Below are 25604 nucleotides of genomic sequence, written 5' to 3' on the forward strand. Positions count from 1 at the left end.
GGAGATTTTGGGGGGAATTTGGGAGTTTTGAGGGAATTTCGGTGGGATTTGAAGGGAGTTTTGAAGGATTTTGGGGAGTTTTGAGGGGATTTTGGGGGATTTCGTGGGAATTTTGTGGGATTTTGGGGGATTTTGGTGGGGTTTTGGGGAGTTTTGGGGAATTTTGGGGGAATTTGGGGTTTTGGGGGGATTTTGAGGGATTTTGGGGGAATTTTGGGGAATTTTGGGGAATTTAGGGAGATTTTGAGGGAATTTGAATGGGATTTGGGGAATTTTGTGGGATTTTGGGGAATTTGGTGGGAATTGAGGAGAATTTTGGGGGATTTTGTGGAGATTTTGGGGGATTTTTGGAGGATTTTGGGGGATTTTTGGGGAATTTTGTGGGGATTTGGGGGATTTGAGGAAGATTTGGGGCATCTAGGGAGATATGGAGGGAATTTGGGGAGATTTAGGGGAGATATGGAGAGGACTTGGGGATTTAGGGGGATTTGGGGAGATTTTGGGGGATTTGGGGTGATTTTAGGGGATTTGGGGGCTCTAGGAGGGAGTTAGGGGGATCTGGAAGGATTTGGGGCGATTTTGGGGGATTTGGGAGGATTTTGGGGATTGACACTTTGAGGAGCCGTGCCGGCAGGCATGGGGGGAGACCGAGCTAGGGATTTTTTGGGTTTTGGGGATTTTTGGGGTTTTGGGGGGATTTGGGGGGGGATTTGGGGCATCTAGGAGGGTGTTGAAGGGGTTTAGGGGGATTTGGGGGTTTTGGGGGTTTTTTGGGGATTTTTGGGGATTTGGGGGTGGACACCCTGAGGAGCTGCAGCAGCAGGCCAGGGGAGACCCAGGTGAGGATTTGGGGGATTTTGGGGAATTGGAGGGTCTGGGGGATTAGGGGGATTTGGGAAAGATTTGGGGTGTCTGGGGGAGATATGGAGAGAATTTGGGGGGATTTGGGAGTCTGGGGGAGATTTGGGGTGTATTTGGGGAGATTTGGGGGGGTTCTGGGGGGTTTTGGGGGGGTCTGGGGCTCTGGGACCCCAATTTGGGGCTGTGGCTGGGGGTCTCTGGGTCTTGAATTCCAAATTTCTCACCCCCACACCCCAAGTTCAGACCCCAAACCCCAAATTTCAGCCCCCAGACCCCAAATTTCTCACCCCAGACCCCAAATTGCTCACCCCAGACCCCAAATTTCAGCCCCAAACCCCAAATTTCTCGCCCCAGACCCCAAATTTCTCACCCCAGACCCCAAATTTCAGACCCCAGACCCCAAATTTCTCGCCCCAGACCCCAAATTTTTCGCTCCCAGACCCCAATTTCGAGCTTTCTAACCCCTATTTCTCACCCCCAAACCCCAATTGCTCACCCCAGACCCTAATTTTGAGCTCTTTAACCCCAAATTCAGGACCCCAGACCCCAATTTCTCACCCCCAGACCCAATTTCGAGCTCTCAGCCCCCAATTTCACACCCCCAGACCCCAAATTCGGGACCCCATCCCCAATTTCAGACCCCCAGCCCCAACTTTCACACCCCCAGACCCCAATTTTGAGCTCTTAAACCCCAAATTTCACACCCCCAGCCCCAATTTCTCACCCCAGACCCTGATTTCGACCTCTTAACCCAAAATTCACACCCCCAGACCCCAAATTTGAGCCCCCAGACCCCAAATCCCAGCTCTTTAACCCCAATGTTTACCTCCCAAACCCCAATTTCTCACCCCAGACCCTAATTTCACTCCCCAGACCCCAATTTGAGCCCCCAGACCCCAAATTTCGAGCTCTCAGACCCCAATTTCACACCCCCAGACCCTAATTTCGAGCCCTTGAACCCCAAATTGGAGCCCCCAGCCCCCAATTTCAGATCCCAGACCCCAAATTCAGACCCCCAGCCCCAATTTAGGACCCCAAACCCCAATTTCTCACCCCCAGACCCCACTTTTGACCTCTTTAACCCCAATTTCTCACCCCCAGACCCCAATTTCTCACCCCCAGACCCAATTTCGACCTCTTACACCCCAATTTCACACCCCAGACCCCAAATCTGAGCCCCCAGACCCCAAATTCGACCTCTTACACCCCAAATTTCTCACCCCCAAACCCCAATTTCTCACCCCAAACCCCAAATCAGCCCCAGACCCCAAATCCCAGCTCTATAACCCCAATTTCAGACCCCAAACCCCAAATTTCTCATCCCCAAACCCCAATTTCTCAGCCCCAGACCCAAATTGACCTCTTACACCCCAATTTCTCACCCCAGACCCAAATTTTAAGGCCCCAAACCCCAAATTTCAGCCCCCAGACCCCAAATTTCTCACCCCAGACCCCAAATCTGAGCCCCCAGACCCCAATTTCGAGCTCTTACACCCGAATTTCAGACCTCCAGACCCCAATTTGAACCCCCAGACCCCAAATCCAAGCTCTTTAACCCCAAATTCAGGACCCCAGACCCCAATTTCGACCTCTTTAACCCCAATTTCTCACCCCCAGACCCAAATTTCACACCCCCAGACCCAATTTAGTACCCCAAACCCCAATTTCTCACCCCCAGACCCCAAATTCGACCTCTTTAACCCCAAATTTCTCACCCCCAAACCCCAAATTCACACCCCCAGACCCCGATTTAGTACTCCCAAACCCCAAATTTGGGACCCCAAAGCCCAAATTTCAACCCCCAGACCCAATTTCTCACCCCCAGACCCCAAATTCCACCTCTTTAACCCCAAATTTCTACCCCCAGACCCCAAATTTCTCACCCCAAACCCCAAATTTCAGACCCCAGACCCAAATTTCGCACCCCCAGACCCCAAATTCGACCTCTTTACCCCAATTTCTCACCCCAGACCCTAATTTCACACCCCAGACCCCACTTTTGACCTCTTTAACCCCAAATTTCTCACCCCAAACCCCATATTTCTCACCCCAACCCCCAAATTTCTCACCCCCCACCCCCATTTAACCCTTTCCCCCCCAGCTCGAGCGGGCTGAGCCGGGAGCCGGCGGGCTCAGTGACCCCTGGGGGCACTTTGGGCTCCAGGGGGGTGAAAAGGAAACTCTACTCTGCCGTTCCTGGGAGAACCTTCCTGGCTGTCAGACCTTACCAGGCGCAGGGCGAGGGCGAGCTCAGCCTCAGCAAGGGCGAGAGGATCAAGGGTGGGTGAGAGAAAACCCCAAAAAAATCCCATAAAAAATCCCATAAATGAATAATGAAAAAATCCCCAAAAAAATCCCATTAAAAATCCCAAAATACCCCCAAGAAACACACCAAAAACCCCAAAAACAGCTCCAAATCGACCCAAAACACCCCAAACTGGGAGCCTCAGCAAGGGCGAGAGGATCAAGGGTGAGAGAGGAAAACCCCAAAAAAAATCCCGAAAAAATATCCTAAATGAGTCAGGAAAAATCAGTATTTTTATGCGATACTAAAAACCCTGAAAAATGACCCCAAAATATCCCAAAATGACCCCAAACTGGGAGCCTCAGCAAGGGTGAGAGGATCAAGGGTGGGTGAGAGAAACCCCAGAAAAATCCCAAAAAAATATCCTGAAAAAAATCCCGAAAAAAATCCCATTAAAAAGTCCCAAAATACGCCCAAAAAACCCCAAAAACAGCTCAAAATCACAACCCAAAACACCCCAAACTGGGAGCCTCAGCAAGGACAAGAGGATCAAGGGTGAGAGAGAGAAATCCCAAAAAAATCCCAAAAAAATATCCTAAATGGGTCCCGAAAAAATCCTGTTCGAATTGGGTACTGAAAACCCTGAAAAATGACCCAAAAACTCACCCAAAACACCTCAAATTTACCCAAAACACCCCAAACTGGGAGCCTCAGCAAGGGCGAGAGGATCAAGGGTGAGAGAGGAAATCCCGAAAAAAATCCCCAAAAAAATCCCGAAAAAAATCCCATTAAAAAATCCCAAAATTTCCCCAAAAAGCACACCGAAAACCCCCAAAAAACAGCTCCAAATCTACCCAAACTGGGAGCTCAGCAAAGGCGAGAGGATCAAGGGTGAGAGAGGAAAACCCCAAAAAAATCCCAAAAAAATATCCTGAAAAAAATCCCGAAAAAAATCCCATTAAAAAATCCCAAAATACGCCCAAAAAACCCCAAAAACAGCTCAAAATCACAACCCAAAACACCCCAAACTGGGAACCTCAGCAAGGGCGAGAGGATCAAGGGTGAGTGAGAGAGGAAATCCCAAAAAAATCCCATAAAAAATCCCATAAAAATCTAAAAAAAATCCCAAAAACCCTCATTTGAATTGGGTACCGAAAACCCTAAAAATTTAACCAAAATACCTCCAAATCTACCCAAACTGGGAGCCTCAGCAAGGGCGAGAGGATCAAGGGTGGGTGAGAAAAATCCCAAAAAAATCCCCAAAAAATCCCATAAAAATATCCTAAATGGGTCCCGAAAAAATCCCGTTTGAATTGGATACTGAAAACCCCAAAAAAACCCCAAAAATTTACCCCAAAACATCCCAAACTGGAGCCTCAGCAAGGGCGAGAGGATCAAGGGTGGGTGAGAGAAAATCCCAAAAAAATCCCCCAAAAAATCCCATAAAAAATCCCAAAAAAAATCCCATAAAAATCCCAAAAAAAAATCCCATAAAAAATCCCAAAATTCCCCCCAAAAACACACCGAAAACCCCAAAACCAGCTCCAGATCGACCCAAAACACCCCAAACTGGGAGCCTCAGCAAGGGTGAGAGAGGAAAACCCCAAAAAAATCCTGGAAAAAATCCCAAAAAAAATCCCCAAAAAAATCCCATTAAAAAATCCCAAAATACCCCCAAAAAACCCCAAAACCAGCTCCAAATCCACCCCAAATGGGAGCTTCAGCAAGGGCGAGAGGATCAAGGGTGAGAGAGGAAAATCCCAAAAAAATCCCAAAAAAATATCCTAAATGGGTTCTGAAAAAATCCTGTTTGAATTGGATACTGAAAACCTCAAAAAAACCCCAAAATGACCCCAAAATATCCCAAACTGGGAGCCTCAGCAAGGGCGAGAGGATCAAGGGTGAGAGAGGAAAACCCCAAAAAAATCCCCAAAAAAATCCCATAAAGAAATCCTAAATGGGTCCCGAAAAAATCCCAAAAAATCCCGTTTGAATGGGACACTGAAAACAAAAAAAAAAACCCAAAAATGACCCCAAAACATCCCAAAATGACCCCAAAATGGAACTTTCTGAGAGGGAATCGAGGGTGGGTGAGAAAAACCCCAAAAAAATCCCAAAAAAATATCCTAAATGGGTCCCGAAAAAATCCCAAAAAACCCCCAAAAAAACCCATTTCAATGGGATACTGAAAACCCCAAAAAATGACCCCAAAATATCCCAAAATGACCCCAAACTGGGAGCCTCAGCAAGGGCGAGAGGATCAAGGGTGGGTGAGAGAAATCCCAAAAAAATCCCAAAAAAATCCCCAAAAAAATCCCCAAAAAAATCCCAAAAAAATCCCCAAAAAATCCCCAAAAAAATCCCCCAAAAAATATCCTAAATGGATCACAAAAAACTCCATTCAAATGGGATACTGAAAACCCCAAAAATGACCCCAAAACATCCCAAAATGACCCCAAAATGGGACTTCCTGGGAGGGAATCGAGGGTGGGTGAGAAACCCCAAAAAAATCCCAAAAAAATATCCTAAATGGGTCCTAAAAAAATCCCAAAAAAACCCCAAAAAACCCCATTTCAATGGGACACTGAAAACCCCAAAAAATGACCCCAAAATGTGCCAAAACCACCCCAAAATGGGATCCCCTGGGAGGGAATGGAGGGTGGGTGAGAAACCCCAAAAAATCCCCTAAAAAAAACCCTAAATGGATCCCAAAAAAATCCTAAATGGGTCCCGAAAAAATCCCGTTGGAATTGGATACCAAAAACCCCCAAAAAATGACCCCAAAATATCCCAAAATGACCCCAAAATGAGATCCCCTGGGAGGGAATCCATGGTGGGTGAGAAACCCAAAAAAAATCCCAAAAAAACCCCTAAATGGATCCCAAAAACACCCCAAAAATCCCAAAAAACCTCCGTTGGAATGGGAAACCGAAAATCCCAAAAACCCCAAAAAACGACCCCAAAACATCCCAAAATACCCCAAAATGAGACCTCTGGGGGAGAAACCCCAAAAAATCCCATAAAAAACCCTAAATACCCCAAAACCCCCCAAAATCCCATTCTAAAGGGACCCAATGGGGGGATTTGGGGACTTTTTTGGGGGTTTTGGGGGAATTTGGGGTCTTGGGGTGGATTTTGGGGTTTTTGGGGTTTTTTGGAGTGTTTTTTGGGGTTTCTCAGGGTGGTTTTTTGGGGTTTTCCAGGGTGGTTTTTGGGGTTTCTCACTGTTTTTTGGGGTCTCCGGATGGATTTTGGGGTTTTCCAGGGTGGTTTTGGGGTCTCTTGGGGTGAGTTTTGGGGTCCCTGTGGGGTTTTTGGGGTCCCTGTGGGGTTTTTGGGGTTTCTCAGTGTGGATTTTGGGGTTTTTGGGGTTTCTCAGGGTGGGTTTTGGGGTTTCTCATTATTTTTGGGGTCTCAGGTTGGTTTTTGGGGTTTTCCAGGGTGGTTTTTGGGGTTTCTCATTATTTTTTGGGGTCTCGGAGTTGTTTTTTGGGGTCTTGCTGCTTTTTGGGGTTCCTCAGGGTGGTTTTTGGGGTTTTTCAGGGTGGTTTTTGGGGGTCTGGGGGTGGCTTTTGGGGTCCCTGTGGGGATTTTGGGGTCTCAGGGTGGATTTTGGGGTTTTTGGGGTTTCTCAGGGTGGGTTTTTAGGGTTTCTCACTATTTTTTGGGGTCTCAGGATGGTTTTTGGGGTCTCAGAGGTGTTTTTTGGGGTCTTGCTGCTTTTTGGGGTTCCTGGGGATGGTTTTTGGGGTCTTGGGGGGATTTTGGGGTCTCGTGGTGGTTTTAGGGGTTTTTTTTTAGGGGTTTCTCACTATTTTTTGGGATCTCAGGGTGGATTTTGGGGTTTTTCAGGGTGGTTTTGGGGTCTCTTGGGGTGAGTTTTGGGGTCCCTGTGGGGTTTTTGGGGTCTCGGGGTGTTTTTTGGGGTCTCAGGGTGTTTTTTGGGATTTTTTGGAGTGTTTTTTGGGATTTTTTTTTTTGGGGTCTCAGGGTGTATTTTGGGGTTTTTGGGGTTCTCAGGGTGTGTTTTGGGGTTTTTATTTTTGGGGTCTCAGGGTGGTTTTTGGGGTCCCTGTGGGGTTTTTGGTGTCTCAGGGTGGATTTTGGGGTTTTTGGGGTTTCTCAGGGTGGGTTTTGGGGTTTCTCACTATTTTTTGGGGTCTCAGGGTGGTTTTTGGGGGGTTTCTGGGTGGTTGTTGGGGTTTCTCTGGTTTTTGGGGTCCCTGTGGGGTTTTTGGGGTCTCAGGGTGGATTTTGGGGTTTTCCAGGGTGGTTTAGGGGTCTCTTGGGGTGATTTTTTGGGGTTTCTCAGGGTGGTTTTTGGGGTTTTCGAGGTCTCTGGGGATGCTTTTGGGGTCTCACTGGATTTTGGATTCTCAGGTTGGATTTTGGGATGGATTTTGGGGTTTCTCTGATTTTTTGGGGTTTCTCAGGATGATTTTTTGGGGTTTTTCAGGATGGTTTTTTTGGGTTTTGGGGTTTCTCAGGCTGGATTTTGGGGTGTTTTTTGGGATTTCTGTGATTTTTTTGGGATCCCCACAGTGCTCAGCGTGGGCGAGGAGGATTTTGGGATGGATTTTGGTATTGAATTTTTGGGATTTCTCTGATTTTTGGGATCCCCACAGTCCTCAGCATGGGTGAAGGAGGATTTTGGGGTGGATTTTGGGGTTTCTCAGGTTGGATTTTGGAGTTTTTTATGATTTTTTGGGTTTCCCACAGTTCTCAGTGTGGGCGAGGGAGGATTTTGGGATGGATTTTGGGGTTTTTCTGATTTTTTGGGGTTTCTCAGAGTGATTTTTGGGGTTTTTCAGGGTGGTTTTTTGGGTTTTGGGGTTTCTCAGGTTGGATTTTGGGATGGATTTTGGGTTTTTCTCTGATTTTTTTGGGATTTCAGTGCTGAGTGTGGGTGAAGGAGGATTTTGGGAAGGTCAGGCTCGCGGCAGGATCGGTTGGTTTCCATCCGAGTGTGTCGAGGAAGTTCCACCCAGAACCCCCGAGGGGAAATCAGGTACCAAAAAACCCCAAAAAAACCCCAAAATTACCCCAAAAATCAACCCAGAAACCCAAAAAATCCAAAAATTCAACCCAGAAACCCAAAAAAATCAACCCAGAAACCCCGAAATCCCAAAAACCCCCAAAATCACCCCAAAAAACCCAAAAAAATCAACCCAGAAATCCCAAAATCAAAAAAAACCCCAAAATTACCCCAAAAATCAACCCAGCAACCCCTAAAAATCCGAAAAATCACCCCAGAAACCCAAAAAAATCAACCCAGAAACTCCAAAATTGCCCCAAAAATCAACCCGGAAACACAAAAAAACCCCAAAAATCAACCCAGAAACCCCAAAATCCCAAAAACCCCCAAAATTACCCCAAAAAACCCCAAAAAATCAACCCAGAAACCCCAAAATCCCCCAAAAAAACCCAAAATTACCCCAAAAGTCAACACTGAAACCCTAAAAAAACCCAAAAAATCAACCTGGAAACCCCAAAATATCCCTGGAAACCCCAAAAATTACCCCAAAAATCAACCCAGAAAACCCAAAACCAAAAAAAATCAACCCAGAAACCCCGAAATCCCAAAAAACTCCAAAATTACCCCAAAAATCTCCCCAGAAACCCCAAAATTGCCCCAAAAATCAACCCGGAAACACAAAAAAAACCCAAAAATCAACCCAGAAACCCCAAAATCCCCCAAAAAAACCCAAAATTACCCCAAAAATCAACCCAGAAACCCAAAAAAATCAACCCTGAAACCCCGAAATCCCAAAAACCCCCAAAATTAGCCCAAAAATCAACCCAGAAACCCCAAAATTGCCCCAAAAATCAACCCGGAAACACAAAAAAACCCCAAAAATCAACCCAGAAACCCCAAAATCCCCCAAAAAACCCCAAAATTACCCCAAAAATCGACACTGAAACCCTAAAAAACCCCATAAAATCAACCCAGAAACCCAAAAAAATCACCCCAGAAACCCTGAAATCCCAAAAACCCCCAATATTAGCCCAAAAATCGACACTGAAACCCCAAAATATCCCCAGAAACTCCATAAATCACCCCAAAAATCACCCCAGAAACCCCAAAATTACCCCAAAAATCAACCCGGAAACACAAAAATATCCAAAAAATCACCCCAGAAACCCCGAAATCCCCAAAACCCCCAAAATTACCCCAAAAATCACCCCAGAAACCCCAAAAAACCCCAAAAAATCAAGCTGGAAACTCCAAAATATCCCTGGAAACCCCAAAAATTACCCCAAAAATTACCCCAAAAATCACCCCAGAAAACCCAAAAACACAAAAAAATAAACCCAGAAGCCCCGAAATATCCCCAAAACCCCCAAAATTACCCCAAAAATCAACCTGGAAACACAAAAAAATCCAAAAAATCACCCCAGAAACCCCGAAATCCCAAAAACCCCCAAAAATCACCCCAGAAACCCCAAAAATCAACCCAGAAACCTCAAAAAACCCAAAAAATCAACCCAGAAACCCCAAAATATCCCCAGAAACCCCAAAAATAAACCCAGAAACAAAAAATAAAACCCAAAAAATCAACCTGGAAACCCCAAAATATCCCTGGAAACCCCAAAATTGCCCCAAAAGATCCCAGAAACCCAAAAAACCCCAAAAAATCAACCTGGAATCCCCAAAAAACCCAAAAAATCAACCCAGAAACCCCAAAAATCACCCCAGTAACCCCAAAATTAACCCAAAAAATCAACCCGGAAACCTCAAAATTACCCCAAAACATCCTGAAAACCCCAAAAATCCCCCTGGAAACCCTAAAATTCACCCCAGAAACCCCAAAATATCCCTGGAAATCCCCAAAATCCCCCCAAATTTCCCCACAATCCCCCAACATCCCCCAAAATTTTCCCCAAATCCCCAAAATTTTCCCAAAATCCCCCAGATTTCCCAGGAACCCCAAAATCCCCCAAAATTCCTCAAATCCCCCAAATTCCCCAAAATTACCCCAAAATCCCCCCAAAATTTCCCAAATCACCCCAAAATTTCCACCAAATTCCCCAGATTTCCTCAAAATCCCCCAAAATTTCCCCCAAAATTTCCCAAATCCCCAAATTTCCCAAAATCCCCCAAATTTGCCCCAAAATCTCCCCAAGAACCCCAATATTTCCCCAAAATTCCCTCAAAATCTCCCAAATTTCCCTCAAAATCTCCCAAAATTCCCCAGATTGCCCTGAAATTTCTCAAAATTTCCCCAAAATCCCCCAAAATTTCCCCCAATATTTCCCCAAAATCTCCCCAAAAACCCCGAAATTTCCCCAAAATCTCCCAAAAATCCCCCAAAATTTCCCCAAATTCCCCAAAATTTCCCAAATTTTCCCAAATTTTCCCAAAATTTCCCAAATTTCCCAATCCCAGAGTCTCGCAGCGACAAAGCCAAGCGTCTCTTCCGTCACTACACTGTGGGATCTTACGACAGCTTCGATGCGCCCAGGTGAGACAAAACCCCAAAAACACCCCAAAAACCCCAAAAAATCCCCAAAAAACACCTTGGGGATAACAAAATCTGATCCGGGACCCCAAAAAACCAAAAAAAAAAGGCCAAAAAACCACCAAAAAACCTCTTGGGGACCCCAAAATCCAATCCGGGACCACAAAAAACCCTCAGGGACCCCAAAAAACACCTTGGGGACTCCAAAATCTGATATGGGACCCCAAAAAACCCCCCAAAAAACCCCAAAAAAACCCAAAAAACACCTCAGGGACCCCAAAAAATACCTCAGGGACCCCAAAATCCAATCCGGGACCCAAAAAAACCCAAAAAAAACCCCAAAAAACACCTTGGAGATAACAAAATCTGATCCAGGACCCCAAAAAACCCCCAAAACCACCCCAGAAAACACCTGAGGGACCCCAAAATCTGATCTGGGACCCCAAAAAACCCCCTTGGGGACCCCAAAAAATACCTCAGGGACCCCAAAATCCGATCCAGGACCCAAAAAAACCCCCAAAAAACACCTCGGGGACCCCAAAATCTGATCGGGGACCCCAAAAAACCCCAAAAAAACCCTCAGGGACCCCAAAAAACACCTCTGGGACCCCAAAATCCAATCCGGGACCCAAAAAAGCCCAAAAAAAACCCCAAAAAACACCTTGGGGATAACAAAATCTGATCCGGGACCCCAATAAAAACCCCAAAAAACCCCAAAAAAACACATCAGGGACCCCTAAAAATACCTTGGGGACCCCAAAATCCAATTTGGGACCCCAAAAAAACCCCCAAAAAACCCTCTGGGACCCCTAAAAACACCTCGGGGACTCCAAAATCCAATCCGCGACCCCAAAAAACCCAAAAAACCCGCAAAAAACCCTCAGGGACCCCAAAAAATACCTCGGGGACCCCAAAATCTGATCTGGGACCCAAAAAAACCCAAAAAACACCTCAGGGACCCCAAAATCTGATCTGGGACCCCAAAAAACCCCCAAAAAAACCCCAAAAAACAACTCAGGGACCCCTAAAAATACCTCGGGGACCCCTAAATCCGATCCAAAACCCCCCAAAAAACCCCAAAAAACTCTCTGGGACCCCAAAAAATACCTTGGGGACCCCAAAATCTGATCCAGGACCCCAAAAAATCCCAAAAAACACCTCAGGGATAACAAAATCCGATCCGGGACCCCAAAAAACCCCCCAAAAAAACCCAAAAAACACGTCAGGGACCCCAAAAAACACCTCAGGAACCCCAAAATCCAATCCAGGACCCCAAGAAACCCAAAAAATCCCAAAAATTCAATTTGGGAACCCAAAATCTGCCCTGGAATTACGGAAATCCTAAAAACTTCCTGTGATTCCCAAAATGTTTTCTGAACCCTAAAAGTCACCCCAAAACCCCAAAAAAACCCAAAAACCCCCAAAAAAACTCCTCTGAGACCCCAAAAAACACTTTGGGAACCCCAAAATCCAATCCAGGACCCCAAGAAACCCAAAAAAACCCCAAAATTCTAATTTGGGAATCCAAAATCTGCCCTGGAATAACCAAAATCCTAAAAACTTCCTGTGATTCGTGAAATGTTTTCTGAATCCTAAAATTCACCCCAAAAAAACCCTCTGAGACCCAAAAAAACACCTTTGAGATCCCAAAAAACACCCCAAAAACCCCAAAAATTCACCTCAGGACCCCAAAAAACCCTAAAAAACCCAAAAAACCCCAAAAATTCAATTTGGGAACCCAAAATCTGCCCTGGAATTACCAAAATCCTAAAAACTTCCTGTGATTCCTGAAATGTTTTCTGAACCCCAAAATTCACCCCAAAAAACCCTCTGGGACCCAAAAAAACACCTCGGGAACCCCAAAATCTGATCTGGGACCCCAAAAAACCCCCAAAAAACCCAAAAAAGTCGATTTGGGAACCCAAAATCTGCCCTGGAATAACCAAAATCCTAAAAACTTCTGTGATTCTCGAAATGTTTTCTGAGCCCTAAAATTCAACCAAAAAAACCCCAAAAAACCCTCTGGGACCCCAAAAATCACCTTTGAGACCCCAAAATTCACCCCAAAACCCAAAAAAATCACCCCAGAACCCCAAAAAACACCTCGGGGACCCCAAAATTCACCTCAGGACCCCAAAATTCACCCCAAAAAACCCCAAAAATGCCTCGGAGATCCCAAAATTCACCCCGGGGACCCCAAAATTCCCCCAAATTCCCCCAAATCAGCCTAAAAACCCCCAAATCTCACCCAAATCGCCCTAAAATTGCCCTGAATTTCCACTTCATCCCCCAAAAACCCCAAATTTCTACCCAAATCTCCCCAATTTCCCCCAAAAATCCCAAATTCACCCTAAATCCACTCAAATCACCCCAAATTTTCACCCAAATCCCCAAATTGCTGGAAAAAAACCCAAAATTTGCCCTAAATTCTTGGAAATTTTGCCTTAAAAACCCTCAATCCTCCCAAAAATCCTAAATCTCCTCAATTCCTATTAATCTTCCCCAAATCTCCCCAAAAATCTCAAATCTTTCCCTAAATTGGTCTAAATTCTCATAAATCCCCCAAAAATCCCAAATCTGTCATTAATTCTCCCAAATTCCTCCCAAATCCACCCAAAATCCCCAAAAAAACCCCAAAATCTCCTCTAAATCCTCTTAATTTGCATCAATTCTTCCCAAATTCCCCCAAAAAGATCAAAATTCCCCCAAATTCTGCTGGGAATTCCTCGGAATTCACAGCCAAACCCCCAAAATCATCCCAAAAACTCCCAAATTCCCACAAAATCCCCCAAATCTCCCGAAATTCCCCACAAATTGCCCAAATTTCCCCACAAATCGCCCGAAATTGCCCCAAAATGTCCTCAAATCCCCAAAATACTCCCAAATCCCTCCAGCCTCCCCAAAAATCACCCGAAATCGCCCTATTCCCCCCCCAAATCCTCCCCAAATCACCCCAAATTCTGCTGTCTCCAAATTGCCCCATAATCCACCCTAAAATCCCCAAAATCCTCCCCACATCCCCCCAAAATCACCCCAAATCACCCAAATCCTCCCCAAAATTCTCCAAATTCTCATTTCAAATTACTCCCAAAACCCCCAAAATCCCCTAAGTCTCCCAAATCCCCCCAAATTCTCTCCATTTTGCCCAAATCCTTAAATTACTCCAAATCCCCATAATCCACCTTAAAATCCCCGAAGTCTCGAAATCCCCAAATCCTCCCCAAATCCCCAAAATCACCCAAATTACCCCAAACCAACTCTTAAATCCCCCCAAATTCCCCCAATTCCCCAAATCCCCCAAATCTGCAAATCCCCCAAAATCCCCCAAATTCTCTCCAAATTCACCCCAAATCTTCCCATAATCCACCTTAAAATCCCAAATGCCCCCAAAATCCCCCAAATCCACCCTAAATCCCTCAAACCCCAATTCCCCACAAATTCCCCCCAAATCTCCCCAAATCTCCCCAAATCACCCCAAATCCTCCCTAAATTCACCCCAGATCCCCCAAAATTCCCCCAAAATCCCCAAATCCTCCCCAAATTCACCCCAAATCCCCCCATAATCCATCCCCAATCCCCCAAATCCACCCCAAATCCTCCAAAATCCCCAAAAATCCCCAGGCCTGGCGGGAGGGGCAGTGGGGTGGGGGAGGGGCAGTGGGGTGTGTAGGGTGGGGAGGGGCAGTGGGTGGGGTGGGGGAGGGGCTATAGGGTCTATAGGGTCCCCCGGAGCTGTCCCGGTTCTGCTGTCCCCATTTGTGACCCCACTGTCCCCTCCCCACACTGCCTCCCTCCGCCCCTCCCCACCCCTCCCCCGCCCCACTCCGGATTTTGGGGTCGCTGCTGGCTGTGGGGTCGGGGGGCTGGGGCACCTATGGGGCCGGAGGAGGTGGGGTGAGTCTGGGGTTTGGGGTCGGGGGTTTGGGGTTGGGGAGGGGGGGTTATGGGGCTGGGGGGATTTGGGGTTGATTTGGGGTTAGGGCAGTTATAGGGTCAGGGGGATTTGGGGCTGGGGGCACCTATGGGGCTGGAGGAGGTGGGGTGAGTCTGGGGGTTTGGGGTCAGGAGGTTATGGGGTTGGGGGCACTTATGGGGCTGGGGGGTTTGGGGTTGATTTGGGGTTTGGGGTGGATTTGGGGCCGGGGCAGTTATGGGGCTGGGGGCACCTATGGGGCCGGAGGAGGGGTGAGTCTGGGGATTTGGGGTCGGGGGGGCAGTTATGGGGCTGGGGGGATTATGGGTTGGGGCTTAGTGGGATTGATTTGGGGGCTGGGGGCAGTTATAGGGTCAGTTGGGGATGGCTGGGGGAGGGGGGGCTGGGGGTTTGGGTGGATTTGGGGTTGTATGGGGTGGAGGAGGGGTGGGTCTGGGGGGATTTGGGACTTGGGGTGGGGTTAGGGCAGTTATGGGGTCGGATTTGGGCTGGGGGCTCCTATGGGGCCGGAGGAGGTGGGGTGAGTGTGGGGATTTGGGGCTGGGGAGGTTGATTTGGGGTTATGGGGCAGTTATGGGGCTGGGGAGTTTTGGGGTCGGGGATTTGGGGTTATGGGGCTGGGAGGTTTGGGGTCATGGGCAGTTTTAGGGTCGGGGGGATTTGGGGTCATGGGCAGTTATGGGGCTTATAGGGTTGATGTGGGGCTGGAGTCAGATTTGGGGTCTGCGTGGTTATGGGGCTGGGGGCAGTTATGGGGCCGGAGGAGGTGGGGTGAGTCTGGGGGTTTGGGGCTGGGGGGTTATGGGGTTGGGGGCACTTATGGGGTTATGGGGCTGGGGGATTTGGGGGTTATGGGGCAGTTATGGGGTTGGGGAGGTGGGGTTGATTGGGGGTTGGGGGCAGTTATAGGTCAGGGGGATTTGGGGCTATGGGGCTGGGGGATTTGGGGTCAGGAGGTTATGGGGCTGGGGGGGATTTAGGGCTGGGGGCAGTTATGGGGCTGGGGGGATTTGGGGTTGATTTGGGGTCAGGGCAGTTATGGGGCTTATAGGGCTGATGTGGGGCTGGAGGGATTTGGGGTTGATTTGGGGTCAGGGCAGTTATGGGGCTTATAGGGTTGATGTGGGGCTGGAGTCAGATTTGGGGTCAGGGGCTGTGAGGTTGATTTGGGGCTGGGGGATTATGGGGTTGATGTGGGGCTGGGGGCACTGATGGGGCTGGGGGGATTTGGGGTCGGGGGCAGTTATGGGGTTGATTTGGGGTCAGGGGAATTACGGGGCTTGGGGGGTTGATGTGGGGCTGGGGGCAGTTATGGGACTGGCAGATCAGATTTGGGGTCGGGGGGCAGTTAGGGGGCAGTTATGGGGCAGTAGATTGGCGGCAGTTTTAGGGTGGATTTGAGCAGATTTAGGGTGGATTTGGGGCAGATTTGGGGTGGATTTGGGGCAAATTTAGGATGGATTTGGGGTGCATTTGGGGCAGATTTAGGGTGGATTTGGGGCAGATTTGGGGCAGATTTGGGGCAGGTTTAGGGTGGCTTTGGGGCAGATATGGGGCTGGGGGGCAATAGGGCAGTTTTGGGACAGATTTAGGATGGATTTCGGGCAAATCTGGGGCAGATTTGGGACACATTAGGGGCAGTTTTAGGACGGATTTTGGGCGGATTTGGGGCAGTTTTAGGGTGGATTTGGGACAGATTTAGGGTGGATTTGGGACAGTTTTAGGGTGGATTTGGGGCAGATTTGGGGTGGATTTCGGGGAAGATTTGGGACAGTTTTGGGACAGTTTTAGGATGGATTTAGGGCATATTAGGGGCAGTTTCAGGGTGGATTTGGGGCAGATTTAGGGTGGATTTGGGGCAGATTTAGGGTGGATTTGGGGCAGATTTGGGGCAGTTTTAGGGTGGATTTGGGGCAGATTTGGGTCTGGGGGTTTCCAGTGTGGGATCCCCCAGTGTCCCCTCTGACCCCACAATGTCCCCTCTGACCCCCCACAGTGTCCCCTCTGACCCCCCAGTGTCCCCTCTGACCCCACAATGTCCCCTCTGACCCCCCAGAGTCCCCTCTGACCCCACAATGTCCCCTCTGACCCCACAATGTCCCCTCTGACCCCACAATGTCCCCCAGGGCTTTGGGGTCCCCAGGCTGGGGCTGCAGGGAGCTGGACTGGGAGGGACTGGGAGGGACTGGGGTTAAACTGGGACTGGACTGGACTGGACTGGGGTTAAACTGGGAGTGGACTGGGGTTAAACTGGGACTGGACTGGGAGGGACTGGAGTTAAACTGGGACTGGACTGGGAAGGACTGGGGTTAAACTGGGGCTGAACTGGGAGGGACTGGGACAGGACTGGGACTGGACTGGGGTTAAACTGGGACTGGACTGGAGTTAAACTGGGACTGGACTTGGGTTAAACTGGGAGTGGACTGGGGTTAAACTGGGACTGGACTGGGAGGGACTGGAGTTAAACTGGGACTGGACTGGGAAGGACTGGGGTTAAACTGGGGCTGAACTGGGAGGGACTGGGACAGGACTGGGACTGGACTGGGGTTAAACTGGGACTGGACTGGAGTTAAACTGGGACTGGACTTGGGTTAAACTGGGACTGGACTGGGAAGGACTGGAGTTAAACTGGGACTGAACTGGGAAGGACTTGGGTTAAACTGGGGCTGCAGGGAGCTGAACTGGGAGGGATTGGGGTTAAACTGGGGTTAAACTGGGACTGGACTGGGGTTAACCTGGGACTGGACAGGGTGTTGGAGCTGTACTGGTTCTGTACTGGTTCTGTGCTGGTGCCATACTGGGAGCTCTACTGGTTCTGTACTGGTGCCATACTGGGAGCTGTGCTGGTGCTGTAGTGGAGCTTACAGGTGCTGTACTGGTGCCGTACTGGGAGCTGTACTGGTGTCATACTGGTGCTGTACTGGGATTTGTATTGGTGCTGTACTGGTGCCATACTGGTGCTGTACTGGGAGCTGTACAGGAGCTGTACTGGTGCCGTACTGGTGCCGTACTGGTGCCATACTGGTGCTGTACTGGGAGCTGTACTGGTGCCGTACTGGTGCTGCAGCAGAGCTCTCTTGGGTACTGGAGCTGTACTGGTGCTGCACTGGTGCTGTACTGGGAGCTGTACTGGGAGCTGTATGGGAGCTGTACTGGTGCCATACTGGGATCTGCGGTGGTTCTGTACTGGTGCCGTACTGGTGCCATACTGGTGCCATACTGGTGCCATACTGGGAGCTATACGGGAGCTGTACTGGTGCCATATTGGTGCTGTACTGGTGCCATACTGGTGTTGCACTGGTCCTGTACTGGACAATTGGTTCTGTACTGGGAGCTGTCCTTTTGCTGTACTGGTGCCATACTGGGAGTTGTACTGGTGCTTTACTGGTGCTGTACTGGTGCCATACTGGGAGTTGTACTGGTGCTGTACTGGTGCCATACTGGTGCCACACTGGGAGTTGTACTGGTGCTTTACTGGTGCTGTACTGGTGCTGTACTGGTGCTGTACTGGTGCCGTACTGGTGCCAATTGGTGCCATACTGGTGTCATACTGGACCTGTACTGGTGCTGCACTGGGAGTTGTACTGGTGCCGTACTGGTCCCGTACTGGTGCTGTAGTAGAGCTTTACTGGAGCTGTACTGGAGCTGTACTGGTGCCAATTGGTGCCGTACTGGTGTCATACTGGAGCTGTACTGGTGCCATACTGGGAGTTGTACTGGTGCCATACTGGGAGCTGTACTGGTGCTGTACTGGTGCCGCACTGGAGCTGTAGCAGAGCTATACTGGAGCCATACTGGTGCCGTACTGGGAGTTGTACTGGTTCTGTACTGGTGCCGTACTGGTGCTGTACTGGAGCTGTAGTAGAGCTATACTGGTGCTGTACTGGTGCTGTAGTAGAGCTGTACTGGTGTTGCACTGGTGCCGTACTGGTGCTGTACTGGTGCCATACTGGTGCCACCCTGGGATCTCTAGTGGTACTGTCCTTGGTGCTGTAGCAGAGCTGTCCTGGGTACTGGTGCTGTACTGGTGCCATACTGGGATCGTACTGGAGCTGTACTGGGATCGTACTGGTGCTGTACTGGTGCCATACTGGGATCTGTACTTGCCGTACTGGAGCTGTCCTTGGTCCTTGTGTTGGTCCTGTCCAGTCCCTCCCAGTCCTCCCCAGTTCAATCCCAGAACCTCCCAGTTCCAACCCAGTCCCTCCCAGTCCCTCCCAGTCCATCCCACTTCCATCCCACTTCAATCCCAGTCCATCCCAGTCCATCTCAGTCCACCCAGTTCAATCCCAGTCCATCCCAGTCCCTCCCAGTCCATCCCAGTCCCTCCCAGTCCCTCCCAGTCCATCCCAGTCCATCCCAGTCCACCCAGTTCAATCCCAGTCCATCCCAGTCCCTCCCAGTCTATCCCAGTCCATCCCAGTCCCATACTGGTCCCGTCCCGCTCCAGTTCACACCGCACGGCCCGCTCCTTGTGGCGCCCCCTCCCCAAATCCCCCTCCCCTGTCCCTGTCCCTGTCCCTGTCCCTGTCCCTGTCCCACTCCCCGTGTCCCCACCGCCCCCTCCCCGTGTCCTCTGTCCCCCTCCCCTGTCCCCTGTCCCCCTCCGCTGACCTCTCGCCCCCTCCCCTGTCCCCCTCCCCCTCCCCAAATCCCCACCGCCCCCTCCCGCTGTCCCCTGCCCCCCCCCTGTCCCTGTCCTCCTCCTCATGTCCCCTCCCCTGTCCCCACCGCCCCCTCCCCAAATCCCCGCGCTCCCCGCTGTCCCCTCGTCCTCTCCTCATGTCCACTGTCCCCCTCCCCTATCCCTGTCCCACTCCCCACGTCCCTGTCCCCCTCCTCTGTCCCCACACCCCTGCTCATGTCCCCTGTCCCCCTCCCCAAATCCCCACCGCCCCCTCCTCTGTCCCCGTCCCGCCGCGCTGTCCCCGCTGTCCCCTCGCCCCCTCCCCATGTCCCCACGCCCCCTCCTCAAATCCCCCTACCCCCCAAACCCCGTGCCCACTCCCATGTCCCCTCGCCCCCTGTCCCTGTCCCCTCCCGCTGTCCCCTGTCCCCTCCTGTCCCTGTCCCCGCGCTGTCCCCCCGCGCTGTCCCCGCTGTCCCCGCGCGCTGTCCCTGCCCGGCCTCCGTCGCGGCCCTGCCGGGTCCTAGAGCGAGCCGAGCCGGGCCGAGCCGAGCCGAGCCGAGCCGAGCCGAGCCGAGCCGAGCCGAGCCGAGCGGCGGGCCCGAACCCCCCCGAGCCCCCCCGGGCCATGCGGCCGCGCCCCCCCCCGGCCCCGCCATGTCCCGCCGTGTCCCCCCCCGCCACGCGCCACCCCCGCGCCCCGCTGTCCTCCAGCTGGCCCCTGCTGGGACCCCCCGCCGCAGCGTCTGGTACATCTACAGGTACGCCGCGACCCCGGGACCCCCAGGGACCCCCAGGGACACCCCGGGACAGGGACATCCCCCCCGGGCCAGCCCCGTCCCTGTCCCCTCCCCTGTCCCCATCGCGGTCCCCCTGCGCGTCCCCACCGCGGTGACATCCCCCCCCTCCTGGTGACATCCCCCCCCTCCCGGTGACACCCCCGTGTCGGTGACAACCCCCCAGAAACAATCCGGGACCCCCAGGGACCCCCCGATAGCGGGACATCCTCCCCGGGCCATCCCCGTCCCTGTCCCCTCCCCTGTCCCCATCGCGGTCCCCCTGCGCGTCCCCACCGCGGTGACATCCCTGTGTCGGTGACAACACCCCCCGTGTCACTCTGCGACCCCCCCGGGACCCCCCGGGACCCTCCAGGAGTGGGACATCCTCCCCGGGCCATCCCCGTCCCTGTCCCCTCCCCTGTCCCCATCGCGGTCCCCATGCGCGTCCCACCGCGGTGACATCCCTGTGTCGGTGACAGTCCCCAGGGACCCCCGGGGACAATCCGGGACCCCCAGAGACCCCCCGGGAGTGGGACATCCCCCCCGGGCCAGCCCCGTCCCTGTCCCTTACCTTTGGGGTCCCCCTGCGCGCGCCAATCGCGGTGACATCCCCTGTGTCATTCTGCGACACCCCCCCGGGACCCCCAGGGACACCCCGGGACCGGGACCACCCGCCCCCGGGACAATCCGGGACCCCCAGGGACCCCCCGATAGCGGGACATCCCCCCCGGGCCATCCCCTATCCCTGTCCCCTCCCCTGTCCCCATCCCTGTCCCCCTGCGCGTCCCCATCGCGGTGACACCCCCGTGTCGGTGACAACCCCCCGTGTCACTCTGTGACCCCCCCGGGACACCCCCGTGTCGGTGACAACCCCCCGTGTCACCTCTCGGGACCCCCAGGGACCCCCCCGGGCCCCTGTCGCCTCCCCATCCCTGTCCCCTCCCCTGTCCCCATCCTGTCCCCCTGCTTGTCCCCATCCGTGCCACCCCGTGTCGGTGACAACCCCGTGTCACTCTGCGCCCCCGGGACCCCGGGCCATCCCCACCCCAGTCTGTCGCCTGTCCCCATCGGGGTCCCCTCACCCCCATCCCGGTGACACTCCCCTGTGCCCCACGATGTCCCCCTGATGTCCCCCGATGTCCCGGGACCCCAGGACTTCCTCATGTCCCCTCTGAGGTCCCCCAGGACCCCTCGATGTCCCCTCGATGTCCCCCGTGTCCCCCAGGACCCCCATGACCCCCAATGTCCCCCGATGTCCCCAGGACCTCTCCCGTCCCCCTGATGTCCCCTCAATGTCCCCTGATGTCCCTCCATGTCCCCCCGATGTCCCCTCCATGTCCCCGCATGTCCCCCAGGACCCCTCCATGTCCCCCTGATGTCCCCTCGATGTCCCCCGTGTCCCCTCCATGTCGCCCCGATGTGGCCCCGAAGTCCCCCCGATGTCCCCTCCTGTCCCCTCAGGTCCCTCTGTCGCTGTTTGTCCCCCCGGGTGGACAGAGGACATTGTGTGGGGGGAGACTTGTGGGGCCAGGGGGACATGGGGACAGTGTGGGGACACTCAGGGGGACACGGGGGGGACATGGGGACAGTGTGGGGACACTCAGGGTGACACGGGGGGGACATGGGGGGGACATGGGGACAGTGTGGGGACAGTGTGGAGACAGTCGGGGGGACATGGGGACAGTGTGGAGACACTCGGGGGGACTCAAGGGGACACGGGGACAGTTTAGGGACATGGGGTGACACTCGGGGGGACACAGAGACAGTGTGGGGACACAGAGGGGACACGGGGGTGTCCCACGTGGGGGGGGGGTGGGGCTGCAGGGGAGCCAGGTGGCCTCATTGTCCCATGGATGTCCCCAGTGTCACCTCTGGGGGTGTGTCCACACTGTCCCCCCATGGCGCCTCTTTGCCCATGTCCCTGTGTCCCCAATGTCACCAATGTCCCCAATATCCCCATGATGTCCCCAATGTCCCCAATGTCCCCAATCCTCCCAACATCCCCAATGTCCCAAATGTCCCCAGTGTCCCCAATGCCCCCAATGTCCCCAATATTCCCAATTTCCCCCAATGTCCCCAATCCTCCCAACATCCCCAATGTCCCCATGATATCCCCAATGTCCCCAATGTCCCCAATGATATCCCCAATGTCCCCAACATCCCCCATGTCCCCAACGTCTGCAATGTCCCCAACATCCCCAATATCCCCAATGTCCCCAATGATGTCCCCAATGTCCCCAACATCTCCAATGTCCCCAATATCCTCACTGTCCTCATGTCCTCACCGATGTTCCCAATGTCCCCAATGTCCCCAAATCCCCCAGTGTCCCCAGTGTCCCCAACATCCCAAATCTCCCCAGTGACGTCCCCAACATCCCCACCGATGTCCCCAATGTCCCCAACATCTCCAATGTCCCCACTGTCCCCAATCCCCCCAATGTCCCCATGATGTCGCCAACATCCCCAACATCCCCAATATCCCCATGATGTCCCCAATGTCCCCAATGTCCCTGATATCCCCAACATCTCCAATATCCCCAATGTCCCCACTGATGTCCCCAACATCCACCAATCCTCCCAGTGTCCCCAATGTCCCCAATGCCCCAAATTCTCCAATATCCCCACTGTCCCCCTGTCCCCACCGATGTCCCCAATATCCCCATTGTCCCCAATGATGTCCCCACTGTCCCCATGTCCCCACCGACGTCCCAAATCCCCACAATGTCCCCAATGTCCCCTAATGTCTCCAATGTCCACATTGTCCCCCAATGTCCCCTAATGTCTCCAATGTCCCCATTGTCCCCAATATCCCCAACATCCCCAATGCCCCCCATGTCCCCACCAACATCCCCAAATGTCCCCAATATCCCCAATGTCCCCAATATCCCAAATGTCCCCAATATCCCCAATGTCCCCAATGTCCCCACTGTCCCCAATGTCCCCAATGTCCCCATTGTCCCCAATATCCCCAATGTCCCCAATGTCCCCAATGTCCCCAATGTCCCCAACATCCCCACTGTCCCACTGTCCCCACCTTGTCCCCCTGTCCCCGCAGTGATTACATCATCAAGGAGAAAACGGTGTTGCTGCAGAAAAAGGACAGCGAAGGGTTTGGCTTCGTCCTGCGAGGGGCCAAGGGTGAGGGCTGGGGGACTGGGGGATTGGGGAATTTGGGGAATTTGGGGGATTTTGGGGGATTTTGGGGGGATTTGGGGTTTTGGGGGATTTGGGGGATTTGGGGGGATTTGGGAGATTTGGGGATTTGGGGGGGATTTTGGGGATTTGGGGGATTTTGGGGATTTTGGGGGATTTGGGGGGCAGTTGGGGATTTGGGAGTTTGGGGACATTTGGAGGTTCAGGGAGATTGGGGGGGTTGGGGGTTTGGGGAGATTTGGGGGTTTTGGGGGATTTGGGGGATTTTGGGGGATTTTGGGGGTGAGGGGATTTTGGGGATTTGGGGGTTTTGGGGGGATTTGGGGGTTAGAGGGTTTGGGAGGATTGGGGGAGATTTTGGGGATATTTTGGGGGAAGTTGGGGGCATTTTGGGAGATTTGGGGAGGATTTGGGGAGATTTGGGGGATTTGGGGGATTTGGGGGCATTTTGGGGTAATTTGGGGAGGTTTGGGGGGCGGAGATTTGGGGAGAGATTTGGGAATTTGGGGGATTTGGGAAGATTGGATTTTGGGAGACTTGGGGGACATTTGAGGTCCTGGGGGGGTGGAGATTTGGGGAGATTTGGGGGGATTTGGGGGATTTGGTGGTTTGGGGGGATTTTGGGAGGATTGGGGCATTTTGGGGATTTTGGGGGCATTTGGGGGGTGGGATATTTGGGGGGAGGGATTGGGGGCATTGGGATTTTGGGGAGATTTGGGGAAGATTTGGGAGGATTTTGGGGATCCCTGGGGAGATTTTAGGGGGTCTGAGGGGGATTTAGGAGATCCTGGGGGTGATTTTGGGGGAATTTGGGTAGATTTGGGAGGATTTGGGGGTCCTGGGGGGGATTTTTTTGGGGTATTTTGGGTTATTTTGGGTTATTTTTGGGGAGGGTCCCAATACAGACCCCCATCGAGGAGTTCACCCCAATCGGAGGGAAATCCCTGAAAAAATGGGGTTTTTTGGGGAATATTTGGGATTTTTTTTTTGGTTGTTTTTGGGGGTTTTTTTTGGGGGATATTTTGGGATTTTTTTGGGGGTATTTTGAGGATATTTTGGGGTGTTTTGGGGTTTGGGGAATATTTGGGCTGGGATTTGGGATTTTGGGGATTTTTTTGGGACATTTTGGGGTGTTTTGGGGTTTTTGTGGGGAATATTAGGGTTTGGAATTTGGGGGATTTTGGGGGATTTTTGGGGGATATTTGGGGTTATTTTGGGTTATTTTGGGGAGGGGTCCCAATACAGACCCCATCGAGGAGTTCACCCCGGGAGGGAAAAATCCCATTTTGGGATTCCTTTAAAATGGGGGTTTTGGGGTTTTTTGGGGAATTTTTGGGAATATTTTTGGGGATTTTTTGGGGGATTTTGTGGGGTGTTTTGGGGTTTTTTTGGGGAATATTAGGGTTAGAATTTCGGCATTTTTGGGGGAATTTTTTTTTTATTTTTTGGGGATTTTTTTGGGGATATTTTGGGATTTTTTGGGGAATATTTCATCTGGGATTTCGGGATTTTTTGGGGGTATTTTGGGGATATTTTGGAGTGTTTTGGGTTTTTTTTTGCGGGATTATTCGGGTTGGAATTTTGGGATTTTTTGGGAATTTTTTTGGGGATTTTTTGGGGGATATTGTGGGGTGTTTTGGGGTTTTTTTGGGGAATATTAGGGTTGGAATTTCGGCATTTTTTGGGATTTTTTGGGGATTTTTTTTTAGGGGATTTTTTGGGGATATTTTGGGATTTTGGGGGAATATTTCATCTGGGATTTCGGGATTTTTTGGGGATTTTTTGGGGTTTTTTTGGGGAATTTTTGGGTTGGGATTTCGGGATTTTTTGGGATTTTTTGGGGTTTTTTTTTATTTTTTGGGGATATTTGGGGTTTTTTTGGGGAATATTTCATCTGGGATTTCGGGATTTTTTGGGGAATTTTTGGGGATTTTTTTTTTTTATTTTTTGGGGATTTTTTGGGGGATATTTTGGGGTTTTTTGGGGGAATATTTCATCTGGGATTTCGGGATTTTTGGGGGATTTTTTGGGGGATATTTTGGGATGTTTTGGGGTTTTTTTGGGGAATATTAGGGTTGGAATTTCAGCATTTTTGGGGAAATTTTTTTTTATTTTTTGGGGATATTTTGGGATTTTTTGGGGAATATTTCATCTGGGATTTCGGGATTTTTTGGGGATTTTTTTTGGGATATTTTGGGGTGGTTTGGGGTTTTTTTGGGGAATATTAGGGTTGGAATTTTGGCATTTTTGGGGGATTTTTTTTTATTTTTTGGGGATTTTTTTGGGGATATTTTGGGATTTTTTGGGGAATATTTCATCTGGGATTTCGGGATTTTTTGGGGATGTTTTGGGGTTTTTCTGGGGATTTTTTGGGTTTTTTTTGGGAATTTTTGGGCTGGATTTCGGGATTTTTTTGGGATATTTTTGGGGATATTTTGGGGATTTTTTTGGGGGGATTTTTTTGGGGATATTTTGGGGTGTTTTGGGGATGTTTTGGGGTGTTTTGGGATTTTTTTTGGGGATTTTTTGGGGTTTTTTTCGGGGG

General features: G+C 51.2%; 1 protein-coding gene across 1 annotated transcript in view; it reads left to right on the plus strand.

Moving 5' to 3' along the window:
• SHANK1 (SH3 and multiple ankyrin repeat domains 1) overlaps window positions 1–25604 on the plus strand; it is a 142330-nt gene that overhangs the window by 87831 nt on the left and 28895 nt on the right. Inside the window, exons 16-20 of the mRNA XM_085045404.1 lie at window positions 5–41; window positions 2963–3141; window positions 8001–8114; window positions 10494–10569; window positions 22962–23044. Coding sequence (XP_084901530.1) covers window positions 5–41; window positions 2963–3141; window positions 8001–8114; window positions 10494–10569; window positions 22962–23044 — 489 coding nt within the window. The remainder of the gene's footprint in view (window positions 1–4; window positions 42–2962; window positions 3142–8000; window positions 8115–10493; window positions 10570–22961; window positions 23045–25604) is intronic.

Source organism: Lichenostomus cassidix, unplaced genomic scaffold, assembly GCF_008360975.1.
Source record: "Lichenostomus cassidix isolate B80296 unplaced genomic scaffold, HeHo_3.0 HiC_scaffold_38, whole genome shotgun sequence".
NCBI classification, from domain to species: domain Eukaryota; kingdom Metazoa; phylum Chordata; class Aves; order Passeriformes; family Meliphagidae; genus Lichenostomus; species Lichenostomus cassidix.